The sequence below is a fragment of the Hypoxylon trugodes genome (assembly GCF_022578975.1).
Source record: "Hypoxylon trugodes strain CBS 135444 unplaced genomic scaffold F4822scaffold_4, whole genome shotgun sequence".
Taxonomy (NCBI): Eukaryota; Fungi; Ascomycota; class Sordariomycetes; order Xylariales; family Hypoxylaceae; genus Hypoxylon; species Hypoxylon trugodes.
Genome location: NW_026250019.1, coordinates 2,245,699 through 2,262,486, shown reverse-complemented (window position 1 = coordinate 2,262,486; position 16,788 = coordinate 2,245,699). Strand labels below are relative to the sequence as shown.

The window sequence follows — 16,788 nt, the reverse complement described above, 5'->3', positions numbered from 1 at the left end:
GGAAATTCCGTGGCGGGAGCAATGTCTCAGTTCTCAATGCCATCGCAAGATCTCGCCACTATCTAGATCCGGGGAGAACTTATTCTCTACCCCATACTATCATACCACTCACTATTCATCATTTTTCTAAATCAGCCCACCTCGGTTCTCTCCTTCAAACAAGTCCTTTCGTTACTGTACTCCTTGGTTAATATCTTGCTGTTTTTGGTCTTCTCGTTCGTTATTCCCCCGAATCATTGAAGATGCCCATTGAAAACGACATGTGGTTGTTAGGCCCCGAACATCATACAGCATCCCCCGACGAGCTCCACGAAGTCTGTCTAGATGATGACGTTGAAGACATCAGGGTTCCTCTACCGGCCGGGAGTCGACCCGAATGCCTGAAAAATGCCTTTTACGAATGCGTATTCGTTGCCCTTATCGCCTTTGCTGCGGCTACTCCCGTTTTTCTCCAGCGTTCCGTCGTCGTCGTTGCCGGGTCTATTTCCGGTGCTCTCGAAATGACACCAGCTCAGATAGCATGGGCTACCGCAAGCTCTGGGTATGCTAGATCATATCTAGATAGCGAGGACTAGTCTAACCTATTTCGTAGATTAACGACCGGGGCCTTTTTACTCCCGTTTGGCTACATCGCTGATAACTGTCCGGTTCTACCTCGAAAAACTCTGTTGATCGTTAGCCTAGTAGCATTCTGTCTGCTTGTGTCCTGTACATCTTTCTCAAAGAACGGAGTCGTCCTAGACGTCATATCTGGGCTAACTGGAATTGCTTGTGCGGCGAATGTTCCTATCGCCGTGGGTATACTGAGTCTTGTGTACCCCACACCATCGCGTCGCAAGAATATGGTCTTCTCTTCTTTCTTAATGGGCACTCCAGCAGCAACCATCATCGGTGGTCTTGGTTCGGGCGCCTTAGCTTTCGAGGTTAATTGGAAAGCCCCCTTCATAGCCTTGGCTGCTCTATACGCCGTTATCTCCGGACTAGCCTGTGTATTTGTCCCCAATATTCCGAACCCTGAGCCAATTCAAGAAAAGACAGAAATGCGTATTTTCGCCGAGCCAGAATCATTCCCGATATTATCAATTGAGACGCCCAAGAGGAAATCGCCGTTCCTAGAGTTTGATTGGCTTGGGCTACTTCTGCTCGTGTCAGGTCTTTTGCTGTTCACTGTCGCTCTCACAATTGGCCCGCAGGGTCCAGAACCGTGGAAGACGCCGACAGTTATACTTCTTCTAACTCTGGGCGTATTATCTCTTGGTTGCTTCTTGCTTTGGGAAAATGTCACACAGACACCGATGATACCCCCCTCTATTTAGGCGAATTGGACGGTAACTTTGGTAAGTCCTACTAAATGCCTACCCGTGTGGATGGCCTTGATATATTTCTAACTCGAAATGCAGGTGATTATTTGCACATTGGGTGCTGCTATGTCATTCTACTCTCAACTCTTTTGGGTTTCTTTATTCATGCAAGATCTTGAAGACCTCCAACCTTTTGGTATTGCCTTGAGGTTATTACCTCAGGCTCTTGTGGGATTGTTACTTAGCCCTCTCGTGGGCTTGATCATGCATAAAATTTCAGGAACTGTGCTATTAGCTGTGGCTGCCGCTGCTCTTGTTACTAGCAATGTGCTTCTCGTATTCTTGCGTCAGGGAAGTAACTATTTGGCCTGGATATTCCCGTCAATCATGTTGAGTACTATTGGAATGGATTGGACTATGAACGTTGGTTCGGTAAGTAACCCCGGTGTGACCATTAAACCAGATGGGACGAATAATTAACAGCATCACAGCTCTACATTTTATCATCTCTTCCGTTGAAGCAACATTCCATTGGAGCTTCATTGCTTCAAACAACTAGTCGTCTTGCTGTTCCTCTTGGTATGGGTATTACTACCGCAATCTGGTCATCGTACGATGGAGATCGCTTAGGTGCACACCCAGAACTGGCATATACCAACACCTTCATAGCAACCTCGGCTTTTGCCGGGATCCCTCTGTTACTAGTACCGTTCATACGAATTGGAAGACAAGGCCGCCCAAGACATGAATTACCAGGGCACAAACACGATGAAGCTAAACCAGATACTCCTCTTCTTCCTCAACTTCCACCTACTCCACCTCGTAATCCCCGAAGTGAGAGTGGAAACCGTCCAAGCAAACGATGGTCACCCGTTGATACAATAGCTACTTCAGTCGTGGGTGAAAGACAACACGCTGCAGCTCCTTCAGTATCATCACAATCATCGCGCAGGAGCGCAGATACCAGAAGGACCAACAGTACAACAAAAACAACTATTAGACGAGGACGTAGTCCATCCGAGAGAGTTGTCTGGATCGTCTGTGAAGAATGCGGTACCAGCAAACGCCATGTCCAACCACATAGTATCATCGGCGATCCAGCTCGTTACTTTAATGATCCCGCTTTTAGTAATATGGCTGAAACTCGCATCCGTCATGTAAGCCCTCATAATGATAATAGGAATGGTATTAATCAGGCACATCACCCCCAGCCCCCGAGGCCATATGGTGGGCGTCGACGCCTACCGCTTGTGAATCGACAGATTATGACGCATCAAATGCTGACGCAGGGTTTCCAACCTTGACTTTCTAATTGACGGAAATACCGAGGGTTATTCTAATGGGAGATATTAATTGCCCTGGTTCAATCCGAAGCCACTCTATGGCAACATTCATAGCGAATTTTGGTTGGGTCCGAAACCTCTTTGGAAGCTTTTGGTGGGACTTCTTTGCTTAAAGTAATTGGTGAAAAGTCAGATTGTATATATATACCTTGATTCTCAAGATAGCTCAGTGCCTCTTTATACTGCCATAATATATCAACATTCTGAGGCCACTGTGTAATATAGATGTATGAATATTTCGTGTTTCTTGATGTAAATTCGAAGTTTTCCTTGACTCCGTGGCTTATGCTATAGCTCTTACACCACAAGTCTCCATAGTAACACAGTATGTGCGCCCAGCCGTATATATACACGAGTATACACAGTAGAATCCCAAGTCCGTATATGAAGACATAGACATAACCTGCCCACTCTTGCATACCCCCAAGTTAACCCAGGTTATTCAAGCAAAGTTACCTTATAACTTCGCATTCGGCATCTGCCGCATAGCCTGCCTAACTCCCAAATCGCCCAAAACCTCCTCCGCACCACCCAGTATCGCATCAAACTTATACGTACGACTGAACATTTCCACCACACGTCCCATGCCCGACTGCGTCAACGCGCGGCCACCAAAGATCTGCACTGCATCATCAGCGATATCATGTGCCGCTCGCGTAGCGCTCATCTTCAGTAACCCGATCGGTCCACCTAGATGTTGCGCTTGTTGCTTATATGGCATGTTGCACATCTGGTATGTTAAAGTTTCGAGCCATGCTTGGTGCGACTCGCAAAGCGCGATCATTTTGGCGAGTTTTTGTCGTATGACGGGTTGTTCGATTAGACGCTTGTTGAAGACGATGCGTTGGTGTGCCCATTTGAGACATTCTTCGACGACTGTGCGACAGCCGCGGATGGTGGCACCTAAGAGATAAGACAATTAGTATGGACTGAACTAGGTGAAGAAAGGATGCAGTGGGGGGTGGGGGTGCTTACAGGCCATGGTCCATCGCTCGTGGTTGAAGTTGCTGAGGATCACGTAGATACCCTTGTTCTCTTCGCCGAGGAGATTCTCGGCGGGGACCTTGACGTTGTCGAAGGTGATATATGCGGTACCGGCGGCGGTTGAGTAGGACGTCTTAATGGTGCGCGTTTCGACACCCTCGCCACGCTCGATGAGTAGAACGCTCAGGCCTTTATCGGTCTTAACACCGGTGACGAAGTAATCGCAGAAGGAGCCGTTGGTAATCCACTTCTTGGTACCGTTGACAATGTAGTGCTTGCCATCGGGTGTCTTAGTAGCAGTAGTTCGCAGACCAGCTACATCGGATCCAGCAAAGGCCTCGGTAATAGCTAAGCATAGGAACTTCTTGCCGCCAAGAACCTCGTCGAAGATAGCCTTCTTGCGCTTTTGGTCCTTCATATAGTTCATAATACAGGGCAAGCCGATCACCATGCCAGCCAGTTGACCGTCCTGGAAGCCTCGCGCATTGGTGCGAACACGCTCTTGGGACACAATCAGATCGTGGAAGTAATCGTACTCCTCGCCCTTGACAGCACCGTCAAGCAACTCAACACCATGGAGATGTTTGCCTGGTCCCAGCGCCATATGTAATATTCCCTTCGACGCCATGCGATCAACGACCTCCTGGCTGATATACTTGCCATCGGCTTCGCGGGCTTGGGCTTCGGGGTATAGGTAGACCTCGGTGAACTCGCGCATCGCCTTCTGTAATCGCCGGTGGCTTTCGTTGTAGTAGGGGCTCTTGTAAACGGGGTTCAGCCATAAAGGCTCAGCGTAGGGGACCGTGCTAAGGTCGCCGGGCTTTGGTGTGATGACCTGCGGCTTCTCGCCCTCGAGAGTGCCGATGCAGAGGTCTTCGTACTTGGATAGGACTTCATGTCGGTGGAGGTTGTAGAAGGCGACGGTGGCATCCTCACCAGCGACTTGGCGGAGGACGGACTCGCCGCCGGGGTGGGCATCGACGAAGTCGGTTACATCGTAAACTTTGCTGTCGATTACGAACCACACCGAGTCTTCGGTGTTGTGTTTCGCCACTTCGGCGCGGGTAAATGTCTTAGACATTGTGATAGTTGCAGGAAGGAATCGTCGTCGCTGTCGCTATGAAGTAAGGTGTCCAGAATTCGCGTTGGGAGCGATCGAAGGTATTATATTTCTTGAATAAATGACACTATTCATACAGAGTAAGAGGGCCGTGCTTCAACCCACGGGACCGGAATAATTCACAAACTCCAATATAAAGAGAGAATAAAATCCAGCAAAAAGGAGCTGGCAATCTAGAGAAGATTCCCAGCTCCTTTTTGACGTCAGCTCAAGAAGTAGGTGGACCTGGGGACGAGCCTCGGTTCAAGTTCAAGTTGAGTCGGGGTGCTAAAAGGTAATCGAATTTAAATGATTTTGATTGGTCACCTTGACCATTACCCCTACGATTTGGGGCACTATCTTACTGTGGGTAGCCCGGTGAAGCTCTCCCCTAATAAGCATTAACCTTTTCAGGGAAGGTCCTACCTACCTAGGTAGGTAGGTTTGGGGAACGAACCTCGGGGCATCCGCAGATTAGTAAATAGGCCATTGCGACTCGACGAACATATCACATGCGGGTTCGACCTTTCTTCGTTCTTTCCCCAAGATAAGGTATAAGTATTCATTAGTCAGTACCACTCTCAATAGTAACTTGATCTTACACATACCCTTAGCTCATAATCTTTAGTCTATGAATCGTGTTCCTCGGCCATTGTTGGCGGTCTCTAATCGTACCCGAAAACCTGTCGTAGCCGACGCTAATCCCCACTCAAATCGGGATTAAGAAAGCAGCTGCAGCTAAACCCGTCGCTAGAACGCAACCAGATTGAAAAGGAGGATTTGGAAATACAACTCCTACATGCACGTATTCCAGAACCTTGAAGGGCGAATTGCCACTACAATTTCATGATGGGAATACTACGATGCAGAAATCGCATGGCATATGCATCAAAATCCTACCTTTCTGTCTTCTGCCTTCTGCCTTTTACATTGACGCGTTTCCATCAGAGATGCGGGGGCACGCGATTTCTCCCCATGAATTGTGCGTTTCTTTAGAGCAGATACTATGGACGATATCCTGTATTGGGATGAAGACCTCACCGGAACTCTTCTCGGGCCGGGAATCACTACGGGTGCGGGTTGCGTGTCTACTTGTAAACTCGTTTGAGGTTCCGTTTACAACTCCACCGCCGCTTTGCGGGGCATAAATCCCGCAAGGGATTTGATCATGCCGGTTGTATTGGTCCCGGCTGCAAGAATGCATCAGACATTCCAATCCGACGATCCAGACCATGATCTTTAATTATAAGGTAGGTATACATGTACTAGGCGATCTTGATGTAAAAGCGCATGTTGAGTCGAACGATACTCACATATGTGTGCGGCGCAGAAGCGTGTGTCGGATCATGCCGCCCCTGGAGAAGTGAGAATGCTATAGGTCGGTAGGTACCTAGGTGATTGCACTCTAGTCCGTCTAGAGCAGACAATTGATTGGTAGAGTATACCCAACTCGTGACGTTTGGAAGGCAAGATATCTACCTAGGTAATCAATAGTGAAGCTAATCCTGTCCCGATAACACCTATCCCACCTTGCCCCGCGGGATCAGAGTACAATTCATGTTCTTTTTCAAGTCTCATTCTTAAAATCGGAGCCTCCATTTACAACTTTTTCTTTCAATATACCTAACCCACGCTCATCGGCTGTATGTTAGCCATTCGAACTTCCTTTACAACGTTGCTTCGGTATGTCGTTTTTATATTACTATCCCAAGTTTATCTACATGGTCCCCACTCAACCTACACACCCTTCTGTCTACATATATGATATATCTAGTATGCGCGTCTTTTCTCTCCCATCTTCCGAGGATCCCGATATCGTCAGTGGCTAAGACATTTCGAGCCTGAATGTAGCCCCTTAGAAATGAATTTGGTTTATCCAATCAGATACCATTATCTATCAGCGTGGCACTCGTGGCACTCTTAGCATCTTGCTACCTTAAGCTAGTGGCCTGCCAATCGAAGGGATCCGCGCTGAATTTATTAGATGGGCATGCTTGGTTGATGACTATCAGATACAGCCCGCCGTGTGTACCTATCAACGGATGCGGCGCTTGTCTGCCCCTGAGGATCGACTTGATGCTACTGCAAGTTGTTGCATCTATTGCAACTATTGTGCACCAACTCAAAGACTGAGTGGGTAGGAGATAGATGACTAGAGAATGTTGTTTCCTTCTCTACCTAGGTAGACTTTACCCTATCTCTTGCCAAGCAAGTCTAGGTCTGTCTTTGTGCCACCTATCTTACCTCATACAAAGCCGTCAAAGGTTGAGCAAGTGCCGAATCACTATGCGAAGCGCCTTCCAGCATTAGATGCCCTCCTTACTGAGTTACCTAAACTTACAGCAACATATACTTTAAAAATGCTTAGTGGCAACTGCAATCTGAGTCGATTTCTCACACATTCCTTACTATATGTATTTGTTCATGTATTTTCACTTGATCATCCCTTTTTAAGTTTGGACTCACACCCAGTCTTGTGCAACTTTACCCACTTCTGCATCGTCTCAAACAAACTCCACTAAAACTTATTCTTATACACTTCCAATTCGTTTTCGGTAACTCACTCCTCAAACTTTTTAAACCTCACTACATTTTACTACTACACTATCAAAATACCTATACATCACATATACCGGCGAAACCTAGTCAAAAGAACAAACAAACACTTGACAAGTATGGATGCTTACTCAATCTCCTTCACTAGTCCTTCTCAAAGGAGTATCTCGCGTATCTGGAAAGACCTCAAATCCTGTCGCCAGTACAGCATCATGGAAATGCCAGTCGAAGACCTGTCAGAGCAACCAACCCTAGAGCAGAGGATAGGAGAGGTACATTCCGACCTTAGCGAAGCTCTTGGGTTTATCATGTGAGCGAGGCACCCATCGGTGATAACCACCTTATATGTAGTGAATCGGCTAGATGCGGCCCAGTCTCCTCATGGTGCTACTACTCAGATGAGTGATCCCCAGTACATGACACGAGACTCACACTTTTTATAGCGCCGAGCGAGGAATTTCAGTCGTAAACCCCATGTCGGAGTAATTGGGGCCGGTCTTGCTGGGTTGCGTTGCGCAGATATTCTACTTCGTTATGGGTTTGAAGTGACTTTGATTGAGGGAAGGAATCGACTCGGTGGTCGGGTACATCAGTCAAAATTGCCATCAGGACATAACGTGGATGCCGGACCAAATTGGATTCATGGCACTAGCGACAATCCCATCTTGGATCTCGCTAAAGAAACAAAAACCGCTGTGGGTAAGTGGGAAGAGGCGGGCTCTCTCTTTGATGAAGCGGGTAAGTTGATAAGCGCCGCCGAGGCCGCAATCTACTCGGATATCATGTGGCGTATTGTGTCAGATGCGTTTGAGTACAGTAATAAGTACTCCGCAACAATCAGCCCCGATGAAAGTCTTTGGAATTTCTTCGAAAGGGAGGTTCCTAAACGAATACCGGAGAGCGACGAAGACTTCGAGAAGAAGAGAAATTTAGTCTACCAGATTGCCGATCAGTGGGGCGCATTTGTCGGAAGCCACATTTTCACACAAAGTCTCAAGTTCTTCTGGCTAGAAGAGTGTATAGAGGGAGGTGAGTTGATAGTCCCATTTTAATAGTAGCTCTAAAGCGCTAAGGCGTCGCAGAGAACCTGTTTGTTGCAGATACATACGAAAAGATTCTTCAACTTGTCGCAAAGCCAGCTGTCGAGGGTGCGGAAATAAAATACAAGACAATCGTCAATAAAATTCGGAGTACCGATAATGACGGCGAAGCGCTGAAAGTCCATACTGAAGGCGGGGAAAGCCTAGAGTTTGATGAAGTTGTTCTAACCGCACCGCTTGGATGGCTAAAACAACACTCCGACGCCTTCGAACCCCCACTACCGTCAAGACTCACCAAAGCCATTAAGAGCATAGGTTATGGCTGTCTTGAGAAGGTAATATATGATTTCTCATTTCGTATATCGATTCAATCTAACGTATTTGCAGGTCTACATTAGCTTCCCAAAAGCATTTTGGGGCCCAACTAGCCCTGGGGAACACAAAATGCAGGGGTTATGTCAGATGCTAGCGCCTCAATATGCCACCGACTTAAATCCACACAAATGGAACCAAGAATTCGTCGAGTTGACTTCTCTTGAATCCTCGGCTTCCCATCCAACCTTGCTATACTACTTCTACGGAGATCAGTCGAAATTCATCACTAGCGAACTGGCGAAACTCTCCTCGAAGGAGAAGCAGGATGCATTCCTCTTGAGTTGGTTCAGACCGTATTATTCGCGTCTTCCCCACTATGATGAGAGCTCCCCGAATTGCCAACCAACGGGCTGTTACGCCACTGAATGGCTCAACGACGACCTTGCGGGCAACGGTAGCTATAGTAACTTCCAAGTAGGGCTTGAGGAGGGCGATGAGGACATCAAGGTCATGCGGGAGGGCCTACCCCATCACGGTCTCTGGTTAGCCGGTGAGCACACGGCTCCCTTTGTGGCTCTTGGAACAGCCACAGGTGCTTACTGGAGCGGCGAATCGGTCGGCAAGAGGATTGCACAGGCTTACTCTAGAGAAGAAGGTGGCATCATGGTTCTAAATTAGGCCATAAGTGAGTTCTATACTGGCGACACATCTAACGAGGGATCACACAGTTCCATCATTAGGTGTGAGTTATACCGCTAATATCCTTGGAGGATGATTTTGTACGCGTCCGGATTATCTATTAGATCATGGTCGGTTGATGCGCAAATGCGTCATTAATCCTAGTTATCTAGCTAAGAGCATTCATTAACACTACTCAGAGAACTAATATGACATATTTAATAAATATTCACTTTAATTTACTGAATTCGTCGTATGAATTGATTCCCGATTTTGAAGCCGGGATGTGGGATGATAGCGATGAGTCTACTCTTCATACAAATTGGTAAATACAATTCACTCTGGTTGCACCAGGTGGCGCCTATGACGATGTCGTTAATCTTTTTGTTTTCATCTCACAATACTGTTGACTAGGTATACTTAATACACGTAGCTGTAGGTTGCATCAGTGTCATAACGCTTATATTTGATATCATATGCTTCAGATACGCCTGTGACTTGTTAGGATGCTTCATGAAATCCATGGTTACTATGTCATCAGTGATACTAGCGATCATCCGATCTCTTTGGGATCTCCGCTGGCTTTCCATTCATATTTCTTGTCAAGAGGATCTTGATGAAATCTTTTCTGATGTTAATTGCAGCGATGAGATCACGATTTGATGAAGTGGCGACGTTAGTGGCGCGTCTTAGTCTTGAGTTTCACTTGCAGCGCCGTTAATTGATACGGAGCACGAGAGCTTGACTACCTACCTAGGTAGCTACCTAGCTATAGTAATAGCGATTGATAATCATAATTGAATATTGATCGTCGCTAAAGTTAAGTTAATCTAGAGCAATCCTTCAAGATCCCATCTCTTGTCCTGTGCGACATCTAGGTTGTTACGTGTGTCCGTCTGACTCTAAGCTTTATGCCATATTACTTATCCTCCGTTTCCCCTTTAAATGTGGCCAATAGCGTTATATCCATTGATATATTAAATTGCTTATATATGTGATTTGTTCCCAGTACCCCAACCTATAGATCCCTAAGATTGCTGTACATTTAATAAATTCCGATCGCCTCCTCAGACTCGACTAGGCCCTCTCATATAGTGGCTTGGTATATGAAGAGGGTACGAGTGCCAATCCGCAGCGAAGGGGTCGGTGCATACCCTATATGAGTCCCCTATAAAAGACTACGTATTTCGAGTTCGGGTTGGAATAAGGCGGCGGCTCAATTTCTGGGCAATATAGCCACCGCGCATGACAAGCTCGGCTCAGTATACAATCCTAGACATAATAAATGCTGACCACAACGTTACAAAAGACCAAAGAAGACAAATGGCCAGTTAGGCGCCGTTTGCACCTTCGTCGCTTAGGGGAGATTCCGGAATGTGTAGACTCCACCGGCATGTAATCGGAACCTGACTCGTGTATCCGGCCTCTGTCTATTATTAGCGGTGTATTATGTATGTATAAATGATATTTGAATTATAGATATGAGACCCTCTGCCGAATGTGCAAGCTTTCCTAGACGATCAATGAGCTCAAAACACCTCGAATCGCGTCATGCTCCGGAGGGAGGGAACTCGTGGAAGACTGAGGCATAATATCGAAGCAAGTTAATGGATTGTTCTCGTGAAAAGGCGTAGCGATTGATTGGTGGTATGAACCTCAACCATGTGGCTGTAGGCCATGGCAAAGCCTCATCCGTAATTGAATAGATCATCAGGACCGAGATCAAGCGCTCTCCCATCGGGTAGAACCAAGCCAAGTGGCGAGCTCGGAGGATTTACTACGAAATGCATTCGAAGACGAGCCCCGTTACATTACTAGATGTAGAATCTCATCGGAGTCGCGTTCCGGGCCAACCTACCAGCTTAGAGATGTCCTTTCACGCGGCAAGGCCAACACCATAAAAACGCTCTCTACCATTTCTAATTCCGTCAATGCTGCCAAGGCGGTCGCCAATTGGATGCCGAGATGTGACGTCTGGCTCCCGGAGTTGGAGCAGAGTTGGGATGTTTAGCCGAAGCCCTTGATTCGCTGGGCGGAAAACCGTAACCCCCTTTGCGGCTAAATAGAGAGGACCCTATTGTGTTTCGCAGGGCAGACCTATTATATCGCATGTTTCACCTAAGAAGGGAGTTTAGCCAAACAGAGGATTTCCTCTCTGTTACTAGCAGAACGGTACCTTACTTCTCTTGGCTTAACACCCTCCAGGCATTGCCCGTTGCATATTATCGCCCATGGGGAAGTAATCTATCATGCTGCAGATCGCTCCAGATGGAGAAGTCTTGGCGGACTCCGTTTGTACATGTTACCGTGAACGAAGTTACTACAAACCGCTAGGTTGCTTTGTTTTGCCCTGGTACCCCGGCGAGCTCCTTTCTAATGCTTGTCGCTTCACCAGCCGAGTGTACAATGGCTTAACACAGAGAACCCCCACGATTTCCTTGGTCATTATGTGCGTGCGAAAGCTGGAAGAACTCGTGTTTGCTAGCCAGGATTTGATCAAGACCGCATGAGTAAGAAATCTAGCATATATTAATGCTTCTAGGTCCCTTTCTCCACACAGCCTCAATAGGCCCGAACGGGTGGTTATACAGATGGCAAATTAAGATCACCGTAAGGCAAAAATACCAGAAGGGCGTCTAGTCCGGCCATGTGGTAATCGCGGTGGCTAACAGGACCCCGCAGTCTTTTCCCCGCGAGAAAGGAACTTACCGGCAGTATTCCTATTCGGAGTGTACATACCGAGATCTTTCGCGATTGACGGGCCTAATTCCTGATTGCTACTCCATGCGAGTAGAGCAGCACACGCGCGCATGGATCGTAAGGTCCCACGTTGGCCACCTCCGCCACAGCAAGTAGTATAAGAAGACGAAGACCTCCGTCCCGACGAGTCCCTTGAATTCCTTCTCACCGTACTCGCTCATTACTATCCTAGGGTTGTATCCGGGTCGAATCAAAATGAAGGTCACTACTACCAGTGTCGCGGCATTGGCCGCCGGTGCTATGGCTGCGCCCTCGAGCACTACGCCCCGATCGGCCAACAAGGCTGCTGCTGCTTGCTCGTCTGCAGTTACGCTCGACGCCAGCACCAACGTGTTCTCGAAGTACAAGCTACACGCCAACACCTTCTACCGCCAGGAGGTTGAGAAGGCTGTTGCTGCCATCACCGATGCGTCCTTGAAGAGCCAGGCTGAGAAGGTCGCTGACGTCGGTAGCTTCTTGTGGCTGTGAGTCAAGAGATACGCCAGCTTGAGCAAGGATAGTCAGCTAATATAAAGCCCAGCGACAACATCGCCAACATTGCCAAGTTCGACCCTGCTGTCGCTGACCTCCCTTGCGAGGAAATCCTTGGTCTCGTAATCTACGATCTGCCCGGTCGTGACTGCGCCGCCAAGGCCTCCAACGGTGAACTCAAGTACAACGAGCTTGACAAGTACAAGACCGAGTACATCGACCGTACGTTAAAGCCACACAGCTTGAAGTGAGTGCTAGGAATTAACACGTAATGTAGCCATCGTTGCCAAGATCAAGGCCAACGCCAACTCGGCTTTCGTTCTGTTGATCGAACCCGACTCTCTGCCCAACTTGGTCACCAACGCCGACAAGACTACCTGCTCCGAGAGCAAGACCTCCTACGAAGAGGGTGTCGCTTATGCCCTCAAGAGCCTCAACCTTCCCAACGTCGTCATGTACGTCGACGCTGGTCACGGTGGCTGGCTCGGTTGGGATGACAACCTTAAGCCCGGTGCTGAGGAGCTTGCCAAGGTTTACAAGAGCGCTGGCAGCCCCAAGCAGGTTCGTGGTTACGCCACCAACATCGCCGGATGGAACGCCTGGTATGATCCCTAACACCACAAAGCCAATGATTAATTGCGACTAATAAAATGAACAGGGACCAGGACCCAGGTGAGTTCTCTGACGCGTCCGACGCCAAGTACAACTCGTGCCAGAACGAGAAGATCTACGTCACCAAGTTCTCTGCCGCCCTTAAGACTGCTGGCTTCCCCGAGCACGCCATCGTCGACACTGGCCGCAACGCCGTCACTGGCCTCCGTGAGGAGTGGGGTGACTGGTGCAACGTCAACGGCGCCGGATTCGGTGTCCGCCCCACCTCTGAGACGGGTTCTGAACTGGCCGATGCCTTCGTCTGGGGTAAGCCCGGTGGTGAGTCTGACGGTACCAGCGACGAGAGCGCCACCCGCTACGACTCGTTCTGCGGTAAGCCCGATGCCTACAAGCCCTCTCCCGAGGCCGGTGACTGGAACCAGGCCTACTTCGAGATGCTTCTCAAGAACGCCAAGCCCCAGTTCTAAGCGGCGACAACTGGCAAGGACAATGATGGCGTTTGTGAGTCCGATTTGGTGAGGTGTAACTGGCGCATGGCGTGAATCGAGGCTTTTTTAGGCTAAGTGACGCGGATTGTGTGGGAAAATCAGAATGACCTAGCTGTTCGGACCGCAGACGCTCTTTTTTTTCCTTCAATCAAAAACCTTGTACTGAAGATTCAATTGTATATAGCTTTGTGCAGTACATACGCAAGAATTTTTTTTCTCTCTCCACTGACCGCTTGTTTCGATATTATGTGTGTTAATTTGTGATGGAAATCTGATGATGTAGAAGAATAGAATTGAATGGTCCGACTTTAGCAGCTTCTATTCAGGGTTTAGTGGGCCTAGTTATGGCGCGGTTGCACCCGTATTAGGGACATGACAGCTCTGAAGGCCCCGCTTCTAGGGGCGGCAGCGACGGCTCAGGACGCTAGCGTCAGGGAATTATCACCACTAGCTCCCGCAACTTACTGCGTAGTGCGTAGGTCGCTACTGCTCGCTATTCTAACGTGAATGAACAAATATCGTATGATGCGTAATAAAACTAGCCACAATAGAGTTTCTTCCCCTTAATGATAAGGTTGTATTGCACCGATGACACAGATCAAGATATTTTCGTCAACGAATGAACTGGAAGCGACGAAAAGCTTAAATCCAGCTCATACAGCTACTAACGTGAAATCGAACGATGACTAATCGCCCTGTACTACTTATTCTATGTTCTATGTTGTGATAGGCGTGTCATACACGTAGGTACACGTAGTTTTTGGCACCCAATCCGCAACACCTAAATAAATTCATCAACCCGAACTTCTCTTCCAGAAAATTGATCGCATTAACTTGTAACATTGCTGCTGTACAATTTAATTTCTTTTTGTCGCTAATACCACAATTCTGATACGGAGGGAAATCTTAGACGAAAATGGGACAAGAACAGGAAAGCTCGTCATCTAGCAACTATGAAGGATCCCAGGAAAATGCAAGTCCACGGGAAGGCCAAAAGCAAAATTTCATGAGCGATTTTTTGGCCAGACTCGAACATTTTACTTGGGCCAACTACACATTCCCTATGTCCACTGGTGGGCTCTCTTTACTTCTTGCAGAAGACACGCAAGGCTTCATATTTCCAGGCCTTCAAACAATTGGGAAGATAGTCTACATCTTCGACCTTGTTATATTCACCCTAGTAACTGCTGCGATTTTCTACCGCTTCAACAAGTATCCTGGTACCCTGAAAGCCTCAGTTACCCACCCCACCGAAGCTCTCTTCCTAGGAACTTCGACACTGAGCTTGGCATCCATCATCTCCGGCATAGCTCGCTATGGAATCCCTTCTTGCGGGCCTTGGTTGGTCACTGCTTACCGAGTATTATTCTGGATATATTTTGTAATCACCTTTGCGATTGCTGTTGGCCAGTACTCTCTCCTCTTCACTTCTCCACTTTTGAGGATACAAGATATGACGCCAGCTTGGGATCTCCCTATATTCCCCTTCATGCTGTCCGGTACCGTAGCATCTGCGGGTGCCGCCTTTCAACCACCAAGCGACGCGCTTCCCATGATAGTTGGTGGCTTGACGGCACAAGGTCTCGGGATGAGCGTATCGATCATGATGTATGGTGCGTATGATATTTTGCTAGGATCCTACCTTCTTATTCCCCAATGCTTTTATAGATGCTAACATTTCTGTAGTAAGTAGTAACCATTCATCCCCCCCTCCGTGTAGAAGAAAACAGATAAAGTGGTACAGGGTTCGTTGGCGGAATGACTAATATAAAGCAGGCGAGCTACGTACGTCGCATGATACAATGGGGTTTTCCATCTCCTAATTCGCGACCTGGTATGTTTATTGCTGTCGGGCCGCCTTCGTTCACTAGTCTTGCCATAATTGGGCTTGCGAACGACTTTCCCGACCATTATAATACTTTTGGTGCCGACTCTATCACTATCCAAATCCTCCGCGTCCTCGCTACCTCTACAAGCATCTTCATATGGTCAATGAGCCTGTGGTTCTTCTGCATCTCCGTAGTAGCCAACCTCGCCGTTAGGAAGCAGTTAACGTTCCATCTGAATTGGTATGCTTACGTCTTTCCGAACGTTGGCTTTACGATCACGATCATTTCTATTGGCAAGATCCTACAAAGCCGAGCCGTAATGGCGGTTGGTAGCGCCATGACCATATTACTCGTCCTCATGTGGATATACGTATTCGTTCACCACGTCAGGGCTGTTATCAATAAGGAAGTCTTGTTTGAGGGCAAGGATGAGGATGTCTATGTCAATGAAAAGAACCATGCTCACGTTAAGCCCGTGAAGAATGGCAGTGACATAGAGAAGGAAGCTTGAAGGGTCCGCAACCAAGGGTCTTCTAGGCTATATCATTCTGATACTCGCGACAGGATTCGCTTTCCGGACATATTACGCGGGACGTATATGCCCCTAATGACTGTTATGAAAGGGACGACTTTACGAGCACCTAGAACTTAATGTCCCCATGGGGATTCGAATTACCTAATAAGCCATGATAGTGGCTGGGCGTAAGGCATAAGGTAGGGGAGGTGGTGATACTTCAAAAGCTAATAATAAACTCCCGTTGAAATTGCATTTTGGTTTATTTCCTAGCTTCTAATATTCAAATCAGTAGCCTACTTCAACTTGTGCTACCTCGTGACTTATAGTCAAGCCATCTTATAAATCGCGACGTTGGCTCTCACATCAGCACTATCCGATGTCGCTTTAACTAACTATCTTACCGGCTTCTCTAGGACTGACCATGCGATGGTTATTATCCGCAGCTCGCATTGATAATATTACAATAACCGGAATATAACACAAGTTTCAAGCTAACATAAGTGAGCCTCCTCTTGGCAGTCTTCACACCCTTTTAAAGCTAAGCCACAAAAATATCACGATGGAATGAGGTCGGGATTTTATTATTACGTCAACCCCAATGCGCATTCGCGGGGTTTTCTAGGTTAGCGCCAAGTACCGGAGGATCTAGCTCTGGAGGTCTATACGAGAGACCGAACGACTCTCCATCATCATCACGCTGCTCAGCCCTACAGCCTCATGCAACGTTCCAACCCAGCTCAGTTAGAGCGGTCAGTAAGCTGAGCATAGCGCTCGCCTTGGTGGCTTTTCATCACT

General features: G+C 47.7%; 5 protein-coding genes across 5 annotated transcripts; 4 read left to right on the top strand and 1 right to left on the bottom strand.

Moving 5' to 3' along the window:
• The first annotated feature begins 159 nt into the window (after window positions 1-159).
• On the top strand, window positions 160-2,853 carry F4822DRAFT_442976 (MFS general substrate transporter). Its single transcript, XM_051463056.1, has 4 exons — window positions 160-541; window positions 593-1,244; window positions 1,401-1,733; window positions 1,793-2,853. The coding sequence occupies exons 1-4, from the start codon at window positions 243-245 to the stop codon at window positions 2,603-2,605; spliced, it is 2,097 nt and encodes a 698-aa protein (XP_051315700.1). The 5' UTR covers window positions 160-242; the 3' UTR covers window positions 2,606-2,853.
• F4822DRAFT_218618 (acyl-CoA dehydrogenase NM domain-like protein) lies at window positions 2,854-5,180 on the bottom strand. Its single transcript, XM_051453954.1, has 2 exons — window positions 3,620-5,180; window positions 2,854-3,547 (listed from the first exon to the last, which is right to left on the bottom strand). The coding sequence occupies exons 1-2, from the start codon at window positions 4,707-4,709 to the stop codon at window positions 3,102-3,104; spliced, it is 1,536 nt and encodes a 511-aa protein (XP_051315699.1). The 5' UTR covers window positions 4,710-5,180; the 3' UTR covers window positions 2,854-3,101.
• A 2,222-nt stretch (window positions 5,181-7,402) lies between these two features.
• On the top strand, window positions 7,403-9,316 carry F4822DRAFT_428265 (FAD/NAD(P)-binding domain-containing protein; the record flags this gene model as incomplete). Its single annotated transcript, XM_051460884.1, has 4 exons — window positions 7,403-7,555; window positions 7,727-8,312; window positions 8,366-8,658; window positions 8,711-9,316. 4 exons carry the CDS (start codon window positions 7,403-7,405, stop codon window positions 9,314-9,316), a joined length of 1,638 nt encoding a protein of 545 aa, XP_051315698.1.
• Window positions 9,317-12,049: 2,733 nt separating this feature from the next.
• F4822DRAFT_218334 (glycoside hydrolase family 6 protein) lies at window positions 12,050-14,095 on the top strand. Its single transcript, XM_051453953.1, has 4 exons — window positions 12,050-12,540; window positions 12,597-12,769; window positions 12,825-13,149; window positions 13,206-14,095. Exons 1-4 carry the CDS (start codon window positions 12,272-12,274, stop codon window positions 13,624-13,626), a joined length of 1,188 nt encoding a protein of 395 aa, XP_051315697.1. The 5' UTR covers window positions 12,050-12,271; the 3' UTR covers window positions 13,627-14,095.
• Window positions 14,096-14,563: 468 nt separating this feature from the next.
• On the top strand, window positions 14,564-15,987 carry F4822DRAFT_428263 (voltage-dependent anion channel; the record flags this gene model as incomplete). The annotated part of the gene is made up of 3 exons (XM_051460883.1): window positions 14,564-15,260; window positions 15,341-15,363; window positions 15,424-15,987. 3 exons carry the CDS (start codon window positions 14,564-14,566, stop codon window positions 15,985-15,987), a joined length of 1,284 nt encoding a protein of 427 aa, XP_051315696.1.
• Between the last annotated feature and the right edge of the window lie 801 nt (window positions 15,988-16,788).